At 35.6% G+C, this 23,596-nt stretch overlaps 1 protein-coding gene across 4 annotated transcripts in view; it reads left to right on the top strand.

Moving 5' to 3' along the window:
- Window positions 1–23,596, top strand: part of ADGB (androglobin) — a 172,548-nt gene that overhangs the window by 52,457 nt on the left and 96,495 nt on the right. For all 4 annotated transcript variants that reach the window (XM_013056253.2, XM_013056252.2, XM_013056251.2 and 1 more), the window contains 6 exons: window positions 112–198; window positions 5,695–5,897; window positions 7,581–7,721; window positions 9,241–9,335; window positions 17,584–17,758; window positions 21,260–21,350. In XM_013056253.2, coding sequence (XP_012911707.1) covers window positions 112–198; window positions 5,695–5,897; window positions 7,581–7,721; window positions 9,241–9,335; window positions 17,584–17,758; window positions 21,260–21,350 — 792 coding nt within the window. The remainder of the gene's footprint in view (window positions 1–111; window positions 199–5,694; window positions 5,898–7,580; window positions 7,722–9,240; window positions 9,336–17,583; window positions 17,759–21,259; window positions 21,351–23,596) is intronic.

The following is a 23,596-nucleotide window of genomic DNA, read 5'->3' as shown; positions in this document are numbered from 1 at the left end:
ATTTAATAGGTAACCACTATGACCCCTACATTTTTTATGGCTATATCATTGTTTATTATTATTTTTATTATCATTGCTACTAACTATGCTATTGTGCATTTGCCTCTTTAGCATCCATATAGCAGAGAGGAGAGAACTAGGGGAGTTCACTGTTATCCACGCACTCACAGGATGGTTACCAGAAGTGATCTCTCTCCAGTAGGTTTTACCATTAACTTCTTCATATATTTTTTTTTCTTCCCATGTAATGTTTCTTGAATTAAACATTTTTAATCTTTAAGAAAACATCAAGAAATGACATATTTTACAAAATGTTTGTGAAAACACTATTCTATAGTATTCTATAAAATTCCTTGAGAATTTCAGGATAACTTCTGTTTCCTTAAAAAGACTGTGAATTTAATCTTTAAATATCTGGATGACAAATATGAAAACAATGTTAATTCTTTATTGTAGTAAACTATTTACATGCATTCCTTTATATTATACAGTTACTAAACTTATTCAATACAGAAACATAAAGGCAACTTTTAATTAGCCACACGTATAGGAAATAATAATAATGAAATACCTACTAGGTATTAGGTACTTTAATATAATATCTCTAATCAGAAACCACAGTCTTGAAAATATTTAATCATTCATATGGCCTCATCAGCTGGGTATGTGTCATTACAAACAAGGAAACTGAAGCCCAGAGTGGTTTAGTTTTTATAAAATCAAATCCATAGCATAGTTATTGGATCATCTCCGATCTTTGATTTTTACTGGAAATGTGCCATTCTCAAAGGATCCAGGTTAGAGGAGATTGAATTCAGTCCCCAGTAACTTGGATTCTACCATCTGAAACATCTTTTTAGCAGGATAAACTAGCTGTTGCTTGGTTCAAATAAACATATCTATAGGGTGAAAACAGAAGAAGAAAAGTAGACCCCTTCCTCAAGGGACTGCTTCCTGAAGGGAGAGCTGATCATGTTTTTTAGGGGATGATCTAGATAGGTCTTCTCACGGAAAATCCTTTTTGGATATCTAAGCAAAGAGAATATTTCTTGAAATACTATGAGTAATATTGGTGGAGGGAGGTTTAAGATGAGGTTTAAAACTGGACTTTTCTAAATTTTTATCTTCAGCATTGATGGAATGCTTATAATTGTGCCTTAATTTTTCCTGTGCGATAGTGAATAAATACAGCCAAGACATGAAATCCTCAGAAGTCCATTGAAAGATGGTGAAGAAATAGGAAATCAAAATAATTTATAACTAGAAAATTAGTCCATTAGAAATTGTGAATTATCTCTTGCCAGAGTCATACATGAAAACTGAAAAGTGTTTCATACACTACCTTAAAATTAATGTTAAAAATTTTAAGAAGTTTTAGGCATACTCTTTGCATGAATTTCTGGTTGCTATGCAATTTCTATGAAAATGATATAAAGGGGGAAATCTTGAGCTTTGGAGTCAGAACTATATAGCTAGATTTTTGTTCTGACACTTCAGTTTCAAGCTGTGTGAATTTTGCAAGTAACGTAATTTCTCTGGGTCCCAGTTTCTTCATATGTAAAGTGGGGATAAAATGACCTATTCTCTATGGTTGTTCCAAAGATAAGTGAGTAGGTGATAGAAAAAGTAGCTACTGTATGGTAGACACATAATTACTGTAAGTTTCTTTTCCTCTCTAGTAGCTATCACTAGATTATTTAGCATTATCTAGATATATGTATAATAATTAGTAGTTAAACTTTGAAAACAGGGAAAATTCTCAAGAATACAGGAGACTGATCCAAGCATTCAAATTTATCAATTTTCTCCTACATACAACTAAAAAGTAAAAAAATACATACTTTGGGGGAGCCTGGATGGCTCAGTTGATTGGACGACTGCCTTCAGCTCAGGTCATAATCCTGGAGTCCCGGGATCAAGTCCCGCATCGGGCTCCCAGCTCCATGGGGAGTCTGCTTCTCCCTCTGACCTTCTCCTCGCTCACTGCTGTCTCTCACTCTCTCTCTCTCAAATAAATAAATAAAATCTTTAAAAAAAAACATACTTTGATCTATGTATGATTTATACTTTTTCCCATGGGTATTCTGTCACATTATTCATATAGTTTAAAATTATAATATACTATAAAATTGCAAAATTTATTTATGCATACCTATGTACTATTAAATGAAAAGGATGTCATGAAATACTATATAGATGATTGTCATGAAATGTTTAGGTTGAAATATGGAAGCAATTGCCATCAGCCAAGGATGCAAGTGGGGGTCAGGTAGGGTTTCATGGAGAGTGTTCTCACTTGGTCTGAGTCTTTACTGGGTTTGTCTGAAGGAGGGGATGGAGAGGCCCAGTAAGGGCAGGAGAACAATATTCTCAGTGTCACATGATGTATTCAGGAGTGGGATGTTTGTGTTACCAGGAAGTATTAGAATGTGAAGAGAAGGCCTTTGAGGGACCTGCAGGAGTGTTCATGGTTTTACAGGGGTCAAGGAGAATTAAAATGCTGAAGTTCCAAGCTCGTGTTGACTATTAGAACTTTTTCCCATGTGAAGATCAGTTAGGATGAAAGTGTTCTGTGGCATTTCCAACAGACACATTCCCTTCCACTCTCCGGTGGGTGTACCAGAGGGAAGCACTGGTCTACATACATTTATTGGCCTTGCCTCTTATATTTTCCTTCAATTAGTGCAGTTTTACCATCTGAAAAGAAAGAAAGAAACCTTTTGACCCTCCGTATAATAATAGAAACAATCAATGATATGTCTCTATGGATATAAGAAGATTATTTCAAATTAAGAGATGATTAGTTCCTAGGCACACTTCTCTGATGTTTGCATGGTTCATCCGTAATAGAGCAACTGGTCACCTTCCTTTTTAAAACTGAAATATAATTGGCATACAATATCCTGTTAGTTTTAGGTATTGATCATGGTGATTCAATATTTTTATATATTACTAGATAATCTCCGTGATGTCTAATCACCATCTGTTACAATATAGTTATGACAATATTATTGACTATATTCTCTATGTTCTATGTTGCATCACTGTGACTATTTTATAACTGGAAATTTGGACCTCTTAATCCCTTCGCCTATTTCACTCCACCCCAATGCCTCCCCCTCAAACAGCCAATGGTTTATTTCCTGTATCTGTGTGTCTGTTTTTGTTTTCTTTGGTTTGTTTGTTTGTTTTCAGGTTTCTGGCTCAGGAATTTTTTCTTAAAATTTAATTTTTTCAGTGTCCCAAGGTTCATTGTTTATGCACCACATTCAGTGCTTCATACAATATATGCCCTCCTTAATACCCACTAACAGGATCACCCACTCCCCCAACCCCCTCCCCTCCAAAACCCTCAGTTTGTTTCTCAGAGTCCACAGTATCTCATGGTTTGTCTCCCCCTCCAATTTCTCCCAACTCACTTCTCTCCATCTCCTAGTGTCCTCCATGTTATTCCTCCACAAGTAAGTAAAACCATACGATAATTGACTCTCTGTGCTTGACTTATTTCACTCAGCATAATTTCCTCCAGGCCTGTCCATGTTGATACAGAAGTTGGGTATTCATCCTTTCTGATGAAGGCATAATACTCCATTAGTATATATGGACCATATCCTCTTTATCCATTTGTCTGTTGAAGGGCATCTTGGCTCTTTCCACAGTTTGGCAACTGTGGCCATTGCTGCTGTGAACATTGGAGTACAGATATTTGGGGAAAATACTTTTGTTTGTTTTGTCTTTTACATTCTACATATAAATGAAATCATATGGTATTTGTCTTTGACTTTTTACATCTAGCATTATACCCTCTAGATCCATCCATGTTGTTACAAATGGAAAGATTTCAATCTTTTTTTATGGCTGATAATATTCCATTATATATATATAAATATAATATATATATATACATATATATAATGAAAGTGTTATTCATACATATATATAATATGCCACACCTTCCTTATCCATATCTTAGCTCTTGTAAATAATGCTGCAGTAAACACAGTGTGCACATATCTCTTCATACTGGTGTTTTCCTTTTATTCAAATAATTCCAGAATTGGAATTGGATCATATGGTAGTTCTTTTTCAATTTTTTTGAAGATACTCCATGCTGTTTTCCATAGTAGGTGCAGCAATTTACAACAATGCATAAAGTTTCTTTTTCCACATCTTTGCCATACTTGTTATTTCTTGTTTTTTTGATAACAGCCATGCTAAAAGTTATGAAGTAAAATCTCATTGTGGTTTTGATTTGTATTTCCTTGATGATTAGTGATGCTGAATATCTTTTCATGTATCTTCGATTATCCATATGGTTTTTTTTTAAATTTCTTAGTTCTCTATTGTGACCCATTGATCTAAGTGTCTGTATGTCAATAGTATATTGTTTGATCATTATAGATTGGTGACATAGTTTGAAATCAAGAAGTGTGAGTCCTCCAGCTTTGTTCTTTCTCACACTAGCTTTGGCTATTAAGAGTTTTTTTGTGGTTCAATACAAATTTTATGATTGTTTTTCCTATTTCTCTGAAAAATGTCATTAGAATTTTGATAGGGATTGCTTTGAATCTGTCGATGACTTTGGGTAGTCTGGACATTTTTACAATATTAATTCTTCCAGTCAATGAGCACAGAATGTCTTTCCATTTATTTGTGTCATCTTCAATTTCTTTTATTAATGTCCTATAGTTTTAAGTATACAAGTCTTTCACCTCCTTGGTTAAATTTACTCCTTTCGATGAGATTGTAAATGGGATTGTTTTCTTTATTTGTGTTTCTGATGATTCATCTAGTGTATAGAATGCAACAGATTTTTGTATATTGATTTTGTATCCTGCAACCTGACTGAAGTCATTTATTGGCTTCATAGTTTCTGGCGGCGTCTTTTGAGTTTTCTCTCTTTTTTATATCATTTGCAAATAGCGACCATTTTACTTCTTCCTAGCTAATTTGGATGCCTTTTATTTCTCTTTCTTGCCTACTTGCTTTGGTTAAGAACTGCAATACTATTGAATAAAAATGGTGAGAGTTGGCATCCTTGTATTGTTCCTAATCTTGAGGAAAAGATTTTAGATTTTCACAGTTGACTGAGTATGATATTAGCTGTGGGCTATACATATATGGTCATAATTATGTTGCAGTATGTTCTCTCTATACCCACTTTGCTGAAAGTTTTTATCATAAATGGATATTAAATTTTGTCAGTGTTTTTTTTTTCCATCTATTGAGATGACCTTATGATTTTTATCATTCATTTTTAATGTGGTGTATCACATAGATTTGCAAATGTTGAATCTTAGTTACTTACATCCCTGGAATTAATCTCACTTATTTAATGTGTTATTGAATTCTATTTGCTAATATTTTGTTGAGGATTTTTGCATCTATGCTCATCAGAGATTTTGGTTAGTAATTTCCTTTACTTGTGGTATCTTTATCTGGTTTTGGTATCAAAGTAATGATGGCTTTATAAAACAAGTTAGAAGGTGTTCCTTCTATATTTTTCCACAGAGTTTGAGAAGAATTGGTATTAATTACTCTTTAAATGTTTGGTGGAATTCACTAGTGAAGCCTGGAGTTTTGTTTTTGTGGATTATTTTGATTGCTGATTCAATACCTTTGCTAGTAATTGGTCTGTTAAGATTTTTTATTTCTTTTTGACTTGGAAATTAATGTTGATGTGTTTTATCTAAGCCCAGGATATATGGACAAAGTATGGGAGCTCTTGAAAGAAATATTGCCTGAATTTAAGCTGTCAGATGAGTCCAGCTCTGAAAGCAAAATAGCTATGTTAGATGCCAAGTTAAAGGAACCAGTGAAGGACAGCAAAGAATTCAAACCTGAAGGTTCAATGACAGCTCTAAAGGTACCTGAGAAAAGTGACAAAACTCCAAAGGGTAAGACATTTCATATTACAATGTCATTCATATGTATGGATATTGTGTATAAGTGATTTACATTCATTGCTTAATTTAATGATTATTTGTTGTCATTATCATTTACTGTGTTGTGAAAATAATCAGGATCTAATCTTTCTAGGATTTTAGAACTAGTAATGTTATTTACTAGATGTTAGTTATTATTCCACATTTTGCTCTCTTTAAAAATCAAGGGCAACTATATGTTTTGATGATACTAAAGTAATGTAGTATTAACATAGGAAGACACATTAAGCATCAATTTCCATCAGACACACTTCCTTATATGTTATATGTAGAGTGGAATGGAGCAAAACTGCAAAGGGGAAAGTTGTCCTATTTTGTTTTTTTTTTTTCTTCTACCAAGGAAATTCAAAATAGACACAGTATGGATTTTGTTTTGCTGACCATTTGTTGTAAGGTTTAAGTTCAAATTTGAAAATAAAATAATGTCAAGTTATTTTCAAAGTCTAAGATCTTAAAGTGAGAAACATATTGAATAATTATTTTATATTTTCTAAAATATTTCATATAGCTATACATATGAATAATAATGCTTTTATAGTAAAGTAGAATTAAATATACTATGATGTATTCAGATTTTTGTATACCTTAAAAGCATCTATAATGATCTTTAAAATATTTATGAAATCTTATATTTTGCCCAAATTTTTCCTTAGCAAGATCTTATCTACCAACTTTTACCATGCAGAAGTTATTGCTATAAATATTCCTCAAGAGTTTACCAAGATCAAGTGTATGAGTGATATCTGCCTATCATAAGCCCTTCTTTAAATGACCTAATGTGCATTAGTTTATGAAGGGAAACAGGAAAAGAAGGCTGATTAAATTTGTTTTACCTAGCATATCTCAAATTAGTTTGAACTTAGAAGCCTTTTTTCATGTATCACAAATTAACATATGTATATCCATCCATTCAGATATATTATTTTCTGAGTAGAATTCCAATAAATGTTCCAGGAACTAATAATAATCTGGTGAACAAAATCAGATGTGGAACTTATCTCCTAGTGCTTATGACTAGTGAGAGAGACTAACATTAATTTTAATTCTAAAAACCATTACTATATACTAAGACATGAGCCTTGAAGGAAAATACAGAAAAATATGGGAGTGCATACTTAGTCTAGGGAATCAGGGAAGAATTCCCTAAGGAATTTTGAGCTATGTTTACAAAGATGAGAGGGATTTCTTGAGGAAGATGAGGGAATGTGGAAAGAGCATTTTCTGTGAGAAAATAGTAGATATACATCTTATGATGCTGGAGGAAGAATGAGAAAACTAGCCTCATTCCAAAATGAGAAAACTAACTTAAAATTATATATAGTATACAAAATTATATATTGTTAGATATATATTATATTCAAATGATCATCTCCATTTAGCAAAATAAATGTATAATCAATAACCAATAATTCTTCACGTCTTTGGCAGTACATCACCAATTTTCAAAGTTTTCTATTGCTTTATTTTGATGTTTCTAATTAGAGGTGGGTAGTGCTTTGGGAAATATGTGGCTATGGTTTTACATTTAAATAACATTATTGTTTTGGCCACCTTTTCAACATAATAACTGAATAAGTAATATAATTTGAGATTTTGTAGCTAAAAGATTTATCATATATATTTTTAATATGTTAGAAAAAGCAGATGCAAAAGATGTTGGGAAGAAAAAGAGTAAAAATGGAGAAAAAGAAAAGGAAAAAGAAAAATTCAAATGGTCACTTCATGCTTCAAGACCCTCATCAGATGTACAGTACTCACTGCAGTCTCTGTCAGATTGTAAGATTTCAGTATTCTAGAATAATAGCTATTTTAGTTGTATCCTAAAATGTTGGGAAAATTTGGAGTTTCCAAAGTTGGAATACAACTTTGGAACATAAAAGTGTATTGCCTGTTTAGGCATATCTAAATAAGTTTGCTCGAGTTTGCCCATAATTGTTGAACTCTCAAATCAACATGCATGCATGTGGGGGCAAAGCTTGCATGTGTGACAGAAGCCAAGGTTATCCCAGTTCTTATGGTACAACAGTCACAGAAGTGTTTGCATGGAGGAGGACATATACTAATAAATGTATATGTTATGTATTAACATATAACAATCTGTTACATATTGTTATATATAGCATATTATAATATATAAAACATACTACATAAAATACAATCTATATTATATGACACATTGTAAAATATCCATAAATATTGATATATAGTTATATAAACTATATAAATATAAAATATAATTACATATTAGTATATATACATATTAGTATATATACATATTAGTATATATACATATTAGTATAAATATATGTTGGTATATGCTTCCTCTGTATAAATAAACTATATCTATATATCTACATCCATATATATATATATGTGTGTGTATTCCTAGATTCAGGTCTCTGCTCCATGAAAAATATACAAAGTTTAATTTAAATGTAAAAAATATGTTTGCATAAGTTTCATATATTTTACCTTTTAATCTTTTCTAGATTGATCCTGGTTCATATTTAACTTGTATTTTATGGCTCTAAAAATATTTCTCTTTAATAAAAATCCAATACAGTTCAATATTAGTACTTGAATTTGTAAAGGGATAAAACAAACTTTTTAATTAAAAATAAAGATAATAGAGAAAAATAAATTATACCATTTTAGCCAGACTCTTTAAAGAACAAACGCATACTGAATCAAATATAGTAATTTCAGGCCTGTTAAGAAATACGTGAAAAAATAAGTGATGCTCAGAAACATTAAATATTAAGTAGCTCATATTGTATACCTGAAACTAATACAACACTGTATGCTAACTATCCTGGAAATAGATGATAGATAGATAGATAGAGAGATAGATAGGAACTTCCTGGCCAAATGTATCTATGTTTTCTTTCTTCTTGAAATGACATAGAAAGTTCTAGCCTGCTTTAAATTCAAAATAAGATTTTATTTATGAAAGCTAAAAAGTTTCAATTTTAAAATCATTCCTTTTGAATATAATCATTTGTAGACTATTATAAGTGACATTGACTAATAGAGTTTTTTGATAACTTTTTTATAGTGACATTAAATGATTTCTTAAGCAATTAAATGGTATTATGATGAAAGCAAAACTAATGAGATGTTCTATAAAATAGATGCATATGTGACATTTAACATTTATTAAATGAGTTTACAGTCATTTACCTATTTTTCACCATGCAAAGATGTGCTCATTAAGGAATTTGAACAATCTGGAATGATCTACTGACAGACCCATTTGGCTAGAATTTCCATGACATGGTATATGTTTTTTCTACAGGTTCTTCAGCAATACAATCTCCACACATGGTTGTATATGCTACGTTTACACCCCTATATTTGTTCGAAAAAAAGATCTTTTCATTAGAAAAAATGGTAAGCACTCAAGGCCAGGAAGCACAGGGTGTGTGTGTGTGTGTGTGTGTGTGTGTGTATGAGTATATGATAGAGTGTGTGTGTGTGTGTATGAGTAGGTGGATGAGAGAGAGAGGGCAGTGGGGAGGGAGAGAGGAATAAAGAGAGAGGTTATTTGTTGTCGTAGAAGGTATATCAGAATTTAATTAAATTCTATACCTGGATTTCAGTCTACTTATGTTTAAAATATTAAACACTTAAACACAGGGGCCTGGAACATTCAAAATAGCAACATGGACGGGACTGGAAGAGATTATGCTGAGTGAAATAAGTCAAGCAGAGAGAGTCAGTTATCATATGGTTTCACTTATTTGTGGAACATAACAAATAGCATGGAGGACAAGGGGTGTTAGAGAGGAGAGGGGAGTTGGGGTAAATTGGAAGGGGAGGTGAATCATGAGAGACTATGGACTGTGAAAAACAATCTGAGGGGTTTGAAGTGGCGGGGGGGTGGAAGGTTGGGGTACCAGGTGGTGGGTATTATAGAGGGCACGAATTGCATGGAGCACTGGGTGTGGTGAAAAAATAATGAATACTGTTATGATGAAAATAAATAAATGAATAAAAAAATGAAAAAAATTATCTTAGATGATTGCAAGTTTCTTGTCAAAAAAAGTATCATTTTTCCATTCTAAGCAAAAGAAAAGGCATATGAGTTATATATTTCAGTATGAATCATGTAAACATATCTAAATAATAATAAATTAACTTTCCATAACAGATCATTATTATTTTCTTAACATAAGATGATTTAAATGAACTCACAACCACAGCTGGCAAACTACTATTATAACCTCCTTGTAATCTTTAGATAATATACACAAAAAATGTTAATTGATTTTTCTTGTAAGTCTAACAATTTGGAAGAAATTTAGAAAATGTACATAAAGGCATTGGAATTAAAATATTCATAGTATAAATACCTAGACATATGCAATGTTAACATTCTGGGATATACCCTTTGATTTTTTCTTCTGTGCATATATTCTGTATAAATATGTGTATATACTGTTTTACAGAGTGGAATTAAATTTTATGAATTTATTACATTTTGGAAGCCAGTTTTTCACTTTACACTCTATCATTAATTTTTTTCCATGATGTTAAATATTTGACCACATAATATTTAGTAGTGGTATGGTGTATTTAGGTTTATAAACATGTATATATATTTAAGTAAATTAAGTAAGCATGTGTATATATTTAAATATATATATATATTTAAGTAAATATATATTTACCCATTTCTCCCCACCTTCTGCCTCTGACAACTCTACCAATCTGCTCTCTATTTCTGTGAGCTTGTTTTGTTTTGTTTTGTTTCAGATTCCACATATGAGAGATCATGTGGTATTTGTCCTTCTCTGACTTATTTCACTCAGCATAATGACCTTGAGGTCCATCTATGTTGTCATGAATGGAAAGATTTCATTCTTTTTATGGCTGATTAATATTCCATCATTCCATTTTCATTTTGCTGCTCTAATAGTTTGAGTTCCACTGTCTTGTCTCTGAGCTGACTTATCCTTTCTCCCGCTTCTTCTAGTCTGTTGCTGAACTTTTCTAGTGCATTTTTCAGTTTAGTTACTGTATTCTTCAGCCCTTTGACTACTCTTTGGTACTTTCTTGTATTTCCATCTTTTTGTTGAAGTTCCCACTGTGTTCATCCATTTTTCTCCCCAATTTAATGAGCATTTTTATGACAACTATGCTAAACTTTATTATCAGACAAATTACTTATCTCCCTTTTATTAAAGTTTTTCTCTGAGTTTTTATCTTGTTCTTCCTCTCTCTCCTTTTGGAACATATTCCTCTGTTCTTTATCTTGCTTAATTCTATTAGCTTCTATACAGGTTATGAACAATCATCTCTCCCAGTCTTGAAGGAGTGGCTCCATGCAGTAGATGAAGCTTATCATTCAACGTTGCCTCAGTTCTGGTTGTCACTTAAACCTTTGTGCTTGTCTGGGCAGAAGCTATCATATTTTTAATAGCCTCCCATCAGTGAGGATGTGCTAAGACCTGTCAACATCCCTAAGGGGAGGATCTTAGCACTTAGATTCAGGCAATTAGGAAGTCAGACCTGTAAGCCACAGCTTTTAAAAGTATGTAAATATACATAGTCCTAGGGCTTGCAAGTGGCCAGGCTCTCTGGTGGTGTCCCCTGGTTGGCAGCCACAGAAAGGTAGGGCTCCAAATGATTAAAAAGCCCTTTTCTGAGATCCCAGTGAGTGGCAACAAGGCAGAGGGAGCATCCAAGACGGTGTCCACAGCCTGTACTCCTTGAGAGCAGGCAACTCCATAGTTCACTACGTGTGGCCAAATTTGATGTCCCTGAAGCCTGCATCAGGTAGGCTCCAGGGCAAGCCAAGAGTCCTGCTTTATAGGCTCAATTTGCCCCTGCACAGTGCCCATGGGTGACAGCCTGAAAAAGACTGTCTCTCCACTTGCCACAGTCCTGTGGCACCCAGGAATGCAAACCACCACTTGCTATCAGAGCCAGACAATCAAGAGGCTTCCTTAAAGTGGTAGCTGCAAAAATCGGGATGCCACCCATAAAAAGCAGAGCACCAGCCACATGTAAATCCCCCCTACAGGAGACACGGGGACTCTGGAGTGTGGTGGAGGAAAGAACAAAGATAGTGGTTGCCCTCCGAGGTCTCTGGGAAGGATCACTGTCAGTCCCATGGTGTGTGTTGAATTAGAAATCTTCCCCTCAGGCAGCAGCCAGGAGGATTACTTAATAGGCCTCCTCCATGGAAAGACTGACCTCCTGATCTGTTGCCTCTCGTTGTGCCCCAGGTGTGGCAGCTGGTTAACAACTCTTTCTGGATAGGTTATAGTCTGGTGGGGGCCACAAGCAGAAGCTTCATTGGTTGGAGAGGTGTCCCCTGGCAGCAGTCACAAAATCAGGGCACCAGATGGGAATATGAGCTCCTTTCTGGGTGTCACTAGTTCTTATAATCCCATAGGACCAGGAATGCAAGTTCCCTGGCCTCCAGAGCCAGGTGGTCAAGAGGCATTCCCTGGGTGGCAGCTACAAAGATCGGGCATCAGAGGCTTATGGAAAGCATCTTCCAGGAGATACTGGCATTCTGGAGCTGGCAAAGGGAGAGTACGAAGCTGGCTCACTGCCCCCCACACACACACCCGGGTTCCTGGAGAATGTTCCAGCAGGCACCTACGTGTGTGTATGAAATAAGATGCTGGTCCCTCAGGAGGAGACTCTAATATGAGCAGGTGAGCCTCTTTCACTTTGGGTGCAATCGACCAGACTTGGATTGGATATAAAAACAACTTTTCTCCTTCTCTTTGGAAAGGGTGAAGTCCACCCGATTACTTGCTCTTCACTCTGCTTAGACAAACACAATATTGGATTTGGAGCTTACCGAATCCTAACTCCTTGGGGGACTCCCAGACACGCAGCACTTTGGTCAAAGATTTCCGCGTGCTCTGAAATCATTTCACTTAAAGCATGAGTAGACTAGCTGGTATAGTGATATAAACATAAATGTTCAGTGGGCTAGTTAGAAAGAGCTAGATAGTAAAAATTCAATGACAGTTTGGTTGAAGTGTAAACCATCCAGGTGACTGCTCATTGCACTTTACTATACAGTATATTTATCTTCTAGATCATTTGCCCAGGCGGCATAATATCACTCCTTCTCTCTCCCTCCTCCTTCCTCCAGCTTCTCCTCTCCTGCCTTCTCTTCCTTTTCCTGCTCCTTTGTCCTTTTTGAATTGAAACCATTTCTTCATGAGAAAATCTGCCACTTAACAGGGGTAATACTGTCAAGATGACAGGGCACAATGTGCCTTTATGAATGTAGAGACAGGGGCAGTTTCTCTGATTTTAATTCAAAGTTAATTAACTTTAGTCATTGGCTAAATCCAAGTACGCTTCCTTGACCTCCCACCAAATTAAGTCTCTGATTCAGCGTTGAGCTGGCCATCTATCTCAGGCCTCAGTTTTAAAGTAAAAGTTCATGTGGCACTGGCTCAGCTGTTGTCTTACGTATTCCAAAGTTTTAAGACCATGGACTGCAAAATGACCAGAGCCATGCTTTGGGGAGTGCCATGGTCTCTTAATGGGAAGTACTCCAACACTTCTTAAAACTACAAAATATAAAAGTACTTGGTTGTCCTACTGAGAAATTAGTATTTAAACACAAAGTTAGTTTTGAATTTAAAGGACAAAAAAGATCACCCATGTTTGTTGTTAATTCATCACGCATCTATTGATTAACTGTTATGTGCTAAACAATGATTTAGTCTTTGAGGACCTGGTAACAAGCAAGTCTAAGAGAATTCCCTCCTTATAAAACCCAGAGTCTAATGAAGAAGACAGACAAGCCAACAAGAGTAATAAAGTTAGAAAACTGGTACAACAGAGATCATACAAAGTATCTGGCATATAATAGAAAGAGTGTTCAAATATTGTGTGTTGGATGAGTGACCAACTGAATGAGTCAGTGAGCAGAAAAATGAATATGGTGCACACAGCAGCTATACATCTTTCTAATGGTTGACTAAGGAAGTCTTCCCAAAGAAAGAAGGGTTTAAGTGATGGCCTTAAGAAGTTAGCGTAATAAATGGGGAAAAGTGTGCTCAAAGCAGATGTCTCTTTTGGAAAATCTGGAGGTACAGGAGAGCTCACTGGGTTCAGAGAAGTACTAGAAATTGAGCAAATGGCAAGGGGTAAAGACTAGAGGCAGCTCGAGATGTGGGAGGGAGTCAGGACCTACAAAGTGTTATAAATCCTTCCTCTGGGGGTTGAAAATGGCTTAAAGGACCCAGAGGTTCAGGAGTTAGCCCAATGTCTGTAATAATATCAAATGAACTATTTCACACATCTCCCCACCCACCTCCCATCTGATAACCATCAGCTTGTTCTCTATAGTTAAGAGTCTATTTCTTGGGTGAAGTAGATTACAGGAATTAAGGAGCACGCTTGTGATAAGAACTGGGTGAATTATTGAATCACTGTATTGTATACCTGAAACTGATATATTGATAAATCAACTTCAAGGCTGTAATAAACCGGCTATAGCCTCACGGTCTCCCTAACTTACCTGCTGATTCTTTTCCATTAGCTATTAGGCTAATCTAGTTCTCCTGGCCAATCAGAATGAGATACAATGTTTTAAAGAAAAATCAACACAAAAAGAATTCTAATAGAGTTTTTTTTTTTTTTAAGGATTTTATTTATTTATTTGACAGACAGAGATCACAAGTAGGCAGAGAGGCAGGCAGAGAGAGAGAGGAGGAAAAGCAGGCTCCTTGCTGAGCAGAGAGCCTGACATGGGGCTCGATCCCAGGACCCTGGGATCATGACCTGAGCCAAAGGCAGAGGCTTTAATCCACTGAGCCACCCAGGCGCCCCCTAATAGAGTTTTGTTAAATGCAGTACGTCGTTAAAAATTTTAGCCCAAAGACAATGAGACCAATAAGTAAAATAAAGGCAACACTTTCCATTTCTTGAAAGAATTGGTCCAGAATACAAGAGAAAGAACACTTGGAAAGGAACAAGATGGCATGAATTACCCCATTTTCTTGCTTTTGGATATTTGAAATAGTTTTGGTTTTATTTAAATAAGTAATCTGCAATTTCTAAGAAAACCTCCCACTTGCTCAAACTCCTACTTTTAGACGATTTCAGGTATCTGGCTGGCTCAGTTGGTAGAGCATGTGACTCTTGATCTCAGGGTTGTGAGTTCTAGTCCCACCTTGGGGCTAGAAAGAAAAAAAAAGAATGTTTGAGATGAGATGGCCAGAGGGGTGAAAGGGGCTTGTGGGCAAGGAAAATTCTAATATAAGTCTATAGATGAAATATTCAAAAATATTTCTCAAGTGCCTACTCAGGGTTTCATCCGAGTGAAACTTTACCATTCTAAATCTCTCTCTGCCCCTAACTCTAATCTAAGAAAATATGAGGTCCTTTAACAAAGTCTCTCGATATCAAAATATAACTATTATCCAAATTATTATAAATTATTACATCATTCAGAAGTATCTTAAAATATGTTAGAAATAAAATGAAGTATGAGGAATCAGCTTACTTTCCTTAAATCCAGCTAGTATTTTTGTGGATTATTCAAACAATACCATAGATGTTAATGCTATACTTAATTATTTGACACGAGACCTTACATTTTCAAATGCTTTAAATAACTTTATTTCCTGATGCTTTATGGCTCCAAAAAGAGTAAAGAATCTATATATTTGGTTGCAGTTAAAAGAAGGATTTGAGATGTATAGGCCAAATTTAATGAATAATAAAGTATCTGGAAATGATTCTGTTTATAAATACTACTTTGAGCAGGGCTTCTATTTTGGAGATGAAGTATAAATTTTTTTTTAAAGATTTTATTTGACTAAGAGACAGCCAGAGAAGGAACACAAGCAGGTGGAGTGGGGAAGGAAGTAGGCTTCTCACAGAGCAGGAAGGCCTACATGGGGCTGAAGGTATGATCTGAGCTGAAGGCAGATGCTTAATACCTGAGCCACCCAGGTACCCTTCAGGTATAAATTTTATAGTGTTCTTTTTTTGGTTACTATCCCGAGGCATTGCTTATTGAATAACAAATAAATTCTCCCATAAATTCCCATTTTGAGTGACGGGAAACTTTTAAATTTGTCGGGGTAAAAGTTGTAGAAAAAGGTTTAGACTTTAGAATATCTATGAGAAAACATTTTTAAGCCATTATAATACCAGAGGTTTCCACTTTTTTCTCAAGAAATTGCTAACATTCACCAAAAGGATAAAAGAGATGTAACTATTTCCTTTGCTTTTTTTTTTTTTTTTCCCTGAAGTGGGTTCCACACCCAATATGGAGCCCAACATGGGATATGAATTCACAACCCTGAAATCAAGACCTGAGCTGAGATTAAGAGTGGGATGCTTAACCGATTGAGCCACCCAGGAGCCACTCCTCTGCTTTTTAATTAGGCCTTTTCCCCCTTTAAACATTGAATCAGTTTCTTCTTTATTTGGCACATTTTTAGCACTTTTAAGTGGCTTTTCTGGACTCAACAGTGCACTGATAAGCTCTTTCCAATTATTAATTAATTGTTACAATCATTAGTTAATCCCTGGATTCAGAAAGAACTGTTTTATTTCACAGACACCCCACCTATTTTGCTTCTCCCGGAAATATAGATTGAGCTATAGAGAAACAAAGCATCAGGGCAAGGCATGTTCTGGCTGAGGCAATAGTTTGGAACAGGCTAATTGATGGGTTTCTGGTCCTCATTTAAATGACTGTTTTATAAATTTACATTTTCAAGCATTGCTATTCGCAGAGAAATCAATAATGCAAAATCACTAGGAAGAAAAATAGTTATTGGCAAAACTGACTTAAATGTACTTATTTTATTTTACTTGAAATGTTTCAACATTTAGATTCTGAATGCCAGAATTTGCTACAGAATATATTACTTTAACTCTCACAGACTTTTTGATTTCTTATGGCATATTTCAGCCATCAGTGAGTTACTGAAGTTCTCCTTAAACATGATTCTGAATTGTTCCAAAGCAACACAGCAGCTTTAGGAGATCTGAATGTTTGCATGGGGGAAGCATCTTGGGGGATTACTTGATTTGGCAGGATTTGGGACAGCCTTTCTCCTCTGGCTTTCTATGAGTGGCTCCATTGTCGGGAGAGATTGTGGAGATTTCCTGTGGGAGAGCCTCTTTTTGAGGGTGAGGTGTAAACTACAGACAAGGAACTAGTTATCACCACATTGACCTGACCTACTAAGTGCAGTGGGTTTTTTTTCTTTAATACTATGTAGCGGTTGCTGGTGACTAAACAAACAAACAAACAAAAACTTCACATATTAAGCACTTTTATCAAATCTTTAACTGATCGTAATAATAATGGTTGATTTATTTTGGACCAAAACTGATGTACTAAGATTTTTTTTTTTTTCCCAATCTCAGAAGGTCTTAAGTTTTTAGAACTGAAAAGTGGCTTCTAGCTCTAGCCTCTCATTTTGTATATGAGTAAATGGGGGCCTCAGAAAAATAAAAACATGAAGAGAAATACAAATGATAATAGTGCTTATATTAGGAGGTGGAAATATAGGTTATTTTTCCTTTATTAACACTTTATTGTGGTATCAGTATTCTTGTAACGACAAAAAAGTGGTTTATTTAAATGCACAAGGCAATTTCACGTATCCCTTTACATGTGCCTTCTGCCCTTTAGGCTGGTTCTGCGGAGAAGCTGAGAGAATACGGCCTCTCCCACATCTGTAGCCACCCCGTGCTGGTAACCAGGACTAGGTCTTGCCCCCTCATAGCACCTCCGAAATCCCCTCCTGTACCTGCCTGGAAACTCTTTCGTCAAAAAAAGGAAACTGTTATCACAGATGAAGCTCAAGGTATTGTTCCTGTTGTCTGCAGATCTTTCTAACAAGCCTTTCTCTGCATGAAGGTCTTAATAGTTTCATTTGTAATGAAAGATGTAGATCAAGGCAAACCACCTAACATCATACCTAAAGCCTACATTCAATTTTATATCTAAATTTTATGTCTTTAAAGGATCAATTCTCTCTACATGTCAGAAGCTGAGTAGTTTGGTTTGCATCTAAACTGACCAGCCGTGGTGCCTGGGTGGTTCAGTTGGTTGGGCATCTGCTTTCGGCTCAGGTCACGCATGGTCTCGGAGCCCTGGGATCGAGCCCTGTGTTGGGAGTCCCTCCTTGGGGGAGTCTGTTTCTCCCTCTCCCTCTGCTGCTGCTCCCCGCTCCCCCAGCTTTAATGGTTTCCTTAAAATAAATAAACAAATTGACCAGCTATATCCAGGCCGTTCTTTGGGTGAGGGTATTGTCATTATTGTGACAGAAAATGATTTGTAACAAATAATAGAAAAAAACATAAAGAGCATATTTAAGCCACTGGTGTGAAATCACTCTAGTGTACCCTGTAGAACATAACTTTTGAATTAACTGATTTCTGTTTAGAATATAGGAACGGAACTTCTGCCCTGGACTGGCTTCTATGGGAATGTTGTTCTAAGCCACCCTGAATGGCTGTTGGGCTAGAAATAAAGAGGTTCCTGTGGCTGTGGGGAGTAAGAGGGGCAGGGGATGGTGCCCACCTGGCTCTTATTCTCAGTTCACTTCTAACTTCTTCACAATCTAAATTCTTCACAATCCCAAATCCTTCAATGTTTCTTCCCTCCAAGTCTTCATTCTTACTCTATTATTTTTCATGAGCACCAAGTTTGAATGGCAAAAGATGTGAGCAAGGGCATTAATTAAAAAAAAAAATCAATTTTAACATGGAAGCATGAATCTGAGCAGATGTGATTAAAAAAAGGGAAAAAATAATAATTTAAAAATTATGGCTTGGCAGAATAGCTCACAATTTTTCTTTAGGCTACATCTACTGCATTTCTGTGCCTAATTTAGAACTTGCAGTTTCTCATAAAGGATGATAAAGAATTGACCTGTCATGGATAATTTATCTGTATATAGGCCTCTGTGCCTGTGGATATATATATCTTTCTTATTCCAAAACACTTCAGTTGCTTTAATTGTCTTTGTTCAAAAAAGCTTTTTTTTTTTTTAATGTCTTTTGTGTTTGTCTCCTTGCTTTTGCTTTTTCTCCCTTTGTCTTTGCTGATTGCTCATTGTTTTCTAATTGCATTCCTCCAGCACTGAGGATATCACATTCTAGAGGTTTTCACATTAGGGGTCCTGTTAACAGGTCTGTTAGACCCTAAGGAACAATGAAAGCAAAGCTCTTGCCTGCTTACTAATGGTATCACTGGGAAGCTCAGAAGTAGGCTTTAAGCCTTTGGTGCCCTGCAGTCAGGCTTGTACCTTCTCTTGGTATTGTTTCCTGTGGCTCCAGCTACCAGTTCAAGACTAGTTGATTCCCCATTGCTGGTGACCAGAGGGCCACCCCTGGGTTCATGATGTAATCCCGAAGTCTGGGTGGTACTCAGAACCCTAAATCTTCCATGGCCACAGAGATTGGAATATTGACCTGTTCCCAGCATTCTACTTCCAACCATAATTTACATGTTTTAAAAATACAAATTATAACTGTTAACCATGTAATTTTCCTCACATTTGCTTTTTGCCCTACATGATACAAATAGTGCATCAGGTAGCAAAGATTTTCTAGCACAAGGTATTTTATCTTTTCCAGAAAAGAATAGAGACTAAAGAAATAATCTGGTTTAAAGGGAAGATGAAATGGTCAATTCTTTTTTTATCTTTTCTTTTCTTTCTTTCTTTCTTCTTTTTTTTTTTTTTTAACTAGGCCTATCTGCCTCTCTCTTTCCTGCTTGATTATTCCATTTCTTTACATCCTTTGAGCTTGTGCAGTGAGCTGTTGATGCCTGCTTGGGATACAGAACTTTCCAATTTTTATTCCTCCCTCCCACACCCCCTCCTCCTTCCCTGACCTCCTCTTTCCTGTTCTCTGTCTTTCTGAATCAGAGATCAGCTTTCACATGATACTTGAAAGAAAGTCTTTTGCTTTTAAATGCTATATTTTAGTTCAGTGTGTAGAGCCACACTGAAAACAGTTGTTCATTCAGAGCTTTGAGGAATAGTTGGATGAAGCGAAAAATATTGACCTCACAGACCTTTTTTGATTTCAGAACTGATTGTAATGTTGTTCTAGGTAAGTGATGGCTCTGATGCAAGCTGGGGAAGAAAAATCTAAAATCGGTGGAAATCCATAACTGGTATGCCACCTCGAGTCTCACCCTGTAACCTCATCTTTTTTTTTTTTTTAATTTTATTTATTTATTTGAGAGAGAGAGCATGAGAGGGGAGAAGGTCAGAGGGAGAAGCAAGCATGGAGCTGGGAGTCCGATGCAGGACTCAATCCCAGGACTCTGGGATCACGACCTGAGCCAAAGGCAGTCGCCCAACAAACTGAGCCAACCAGGCGCCCTGTAACTTTCTTTCTTCTATGTATTCAGTTTAATATTTAAGGGGAAAATTAACAGGGAGAGAAAGAGAGAGAAAGAGAGATCATTTTAGTGGTGACCATGGAACAAGGAGAAAAAATTATGTACTTGTTTCAAAGCTTTACTTTTTTTTTCCCCCCAATAGTTACCCTTTCCATTGCTGGAGAAGTTTTTGTTAAAACAATCATCTCTAATGTTTAATGGGATGCTTGGGCTCTGTGCCATATGCATTGAGAGTTTCTTCCTTATAGATCAATTTCAGACTCCTTAGGAGACTCCACAAGGCCTTTCTTGATCCACTGCTTTCTCTTCTACCCATGACCTTCACTTTGTTACATTTTCTGTGCTTCTACTACCATCTCCAGGTGTTAGTCTGCATTTTCTCTTCATGTTTCAGCAATTGTATTGCAGAGGTCGACTAAAAGAACACAGTTTTAAGTGAAAAACATTTAAAGAAGTAACAGTGAGGGATGCTTGGGTAGCTCAATAAGTTAAGCGTTTAACTTTGGCTCAGGTCATGATCCCCGGGTCCTGGGATCAAGGCCCACACTGGGCTCCTCAATCAGTGAGGAGTCTGTTTCTCCCTTTGCCTGCTGCTCCCCCTGCTTATGCTCTCTCTCTGTGTCAAATAAATAAATAAAAATTTAAAAAAAAAAGTAGGAATGAACGTCCAGTAATAACAAGGAGATGTTGTTAACTTTCTCCCTTGAGATTTGATTGCTTCACGTTTAAGTCTGGAAATCAATAGAGAAGTAGACTTTAAATATCTAATATTGGCAGGACGTATAAAGCCTTTCAATATAAAATCTACGTATCCCAGTACATTCCTATTTCCCTCTTTTGAAATTTGTTGGATAAATAATTAGTGTTATCAGTACTATAATAGAAGTTAAGTTATGCATTTAATCTTAGAAGATTTTAAAAAGTACATTATGCCACCTGTTTCTTTTAGAATTAATAACCAAGAAGCCCGAACAATTTCTTGAAATTTCAAGTCCGTTCTTGAATTATAGGATGACTCCATTTACCATTCCAACAGAAACGTAAGTATGTAACATTCTTTCCCACAAATACATCTTGCTGACAAATGAAGTATTTTGTGAATTGTGTGGTTAGAAATGTATGCTTTGGTGACAGATATACTAAACTTTGTATCACTGCGGTGATTACAGGAAAACCATATTTTTAGATTCTTTTTCACAGTAATAAGTAGAGAAGATAAATCCTGAATAGGTGAAAATAAAGCTTAACTATGCCTGGCTTTACAGCTTTGGCTACTGTTTTAGAAGAATAAAGTACTTTGTTTTACTTAAACATTAACACTAACAAATGCTTTTGGTTGTTATCTGATAATGAAATCGTAAGAGCAGAGGGTTGTCATAGAAACCAGAGAGATGAAGTGTGTCAGTCTTAGGGAAAACAAAAACAAAAACAAAAACAAAAACAAAAACAAAAACTAAGTAGAACAACAAAGACAATCAAGTAAAAGGAGGAAGAGGAGAAAGAGAAATCCAAATATACTAATATTTGTCTATGGCAAAAGGGATAAAAATAAAGACTATCATCCTGAATCTAAAATTTCTAATGAGCTCAGAGAAGTGAACAGCAAGTCCACAAATAGCAATAAATGAGAAGAATTAGTGAGGGATATAAGGGGAAAATATGATTATCACCACTAAAACAGTGGTAATTTGTTATGCAGTGTTAAGTAACTAACACATGGGTATATACATATGTCGAAGATTACCAAATTTATAGCCTAAGCTTGTGGAGCTAACTGTACTTCAATTATCCACCAATAGCATTGTAATGCATAAGGATAAATAATAATGTGTAAAATGGTTTTAAAAAAATAGGGATTCTAAGAATTCAAGAATTCAAGGGATACAATAATAGCTGAAAGTAAGGATTCGGCAGATGTGTTTCATCAGAGATTAGATACAGCAAAAAAGACAACTGGCAAAATGGAAAACAGATCAGAGATAATATCCAGACTGAAAGATTAAGACTAAACTTTAATAAGTAAATGAGGAAAAGTACAATAAAAACTAAAGGGACAAGTTGAAAAAGACCCACATATTTGCAAGTGGGTCTCAGAAATAGAGAGAATGGAGAATAATGACAAACTAAAAATATAATGGCAAAATATCCTAAAGTAAAAGAGAAATAAAATCAAGTCAAGAATCAATCAGAAAGTTCTGACATCAAGCAACGTAAACACAAAAAAACCTGCAACTAGACACATCTGGTAGAACCGAAGACAGAGAGGGTACAAGGATATGTAGGGATAAAGTCAAAGTCCTGCCTCACAAACCAACATGGATGAATGTCACACAAAATTATTAGACCGAAGAAGTCTGGTGTCAAAGGTACATGGGTTGCTTTTAATTATCCTACTAACAGACATTATGCAGAGAAAAATAAAAAGCAATCCATGGTCTTGGAAGTCATGATGGTGGTTTTCGGTGGTGAGGAGGTCCAGCCATGCTTGGGAGACACTCGGCACAGCTCAGGGGGCACTGGCAACATTAGCATCCCTTGGTCTGAATCATGGTGACATGGCCATGCTTCCTTTGAGATTTTCCAGCAAGTTTAACACTTATGATTTGGTTCTTTGTTCAATGTCTTTTAAACTTAATAAAACTTCATGAAACATTTTGAATAGTTTATATTATAGGTCACCCAGTGCCCGGGAGTGAGGGGTTACCTTTCTTTGGATGTAGGGAGATCCATGACCGGAATGTAAGCTGAGGAAGAAGAGCAGTTAAACTTGAGATCAGAAGTCAGTTCGTTGCATTGTTTTACTTTTAGAGCCTCTTTACATCACAGCCAGTTAATTGACATTGTATGAACTCTATTTAAGTTGAAAATATTAGATTCTTCAAAGCAGTTACTGTCAAGGCTCCTGTCAGTTCTGTGTACCAACAACTGACCACTGAGAAGGGGGTTAGGAGGGACCCCTTGGTAACACTCCTCTGGATAGTCCTTGGCAGTTAGTAATGTCAAGCCTTGAGGGACAGCTTTATCAACTGAAAACATGGTTTGCTGCTACTTTGATTTCAAAAATTTGTTACTGTTACAAATTTGTAAACCCAGTTTTCTTCAAACTTTTGTTTTAACTCTTCATAAAATCTTATTTTATACTTAAATCTGTGAATTTCCATAGAAGTTTTAAATATACTTAGTTTTTAAATTTATTTAAATATTTTAGATGGCATTTGCTATATCACTATGTTTTGTTATCTCCCCAAGAACTTTAAAAGACAGAAATCATAGGAAATAAAATCTT

This window comes from Mustela putorius, unplaced genomic scaffold (genome assembly GCF_011764305.1).
Source record: "Mustela putorius furo isolate JIRA1106 unplaced genomic scaffold, ASM1176430v1.1 tig00003863_pilon_pilon_pilon, whole genome shotgun sequence".
Taxonomy (NCBI): domain Eukaryota; kingdom Metazoa; phylum Chordata; class Mammalia; order Carnivora; family Mustelidae; genus Mustela; species Mustela putorius.
Note: the sequence above shows the minus strand (reverse complement) of the source record. Positions and strands in the feature narration are given on the sequence as shown.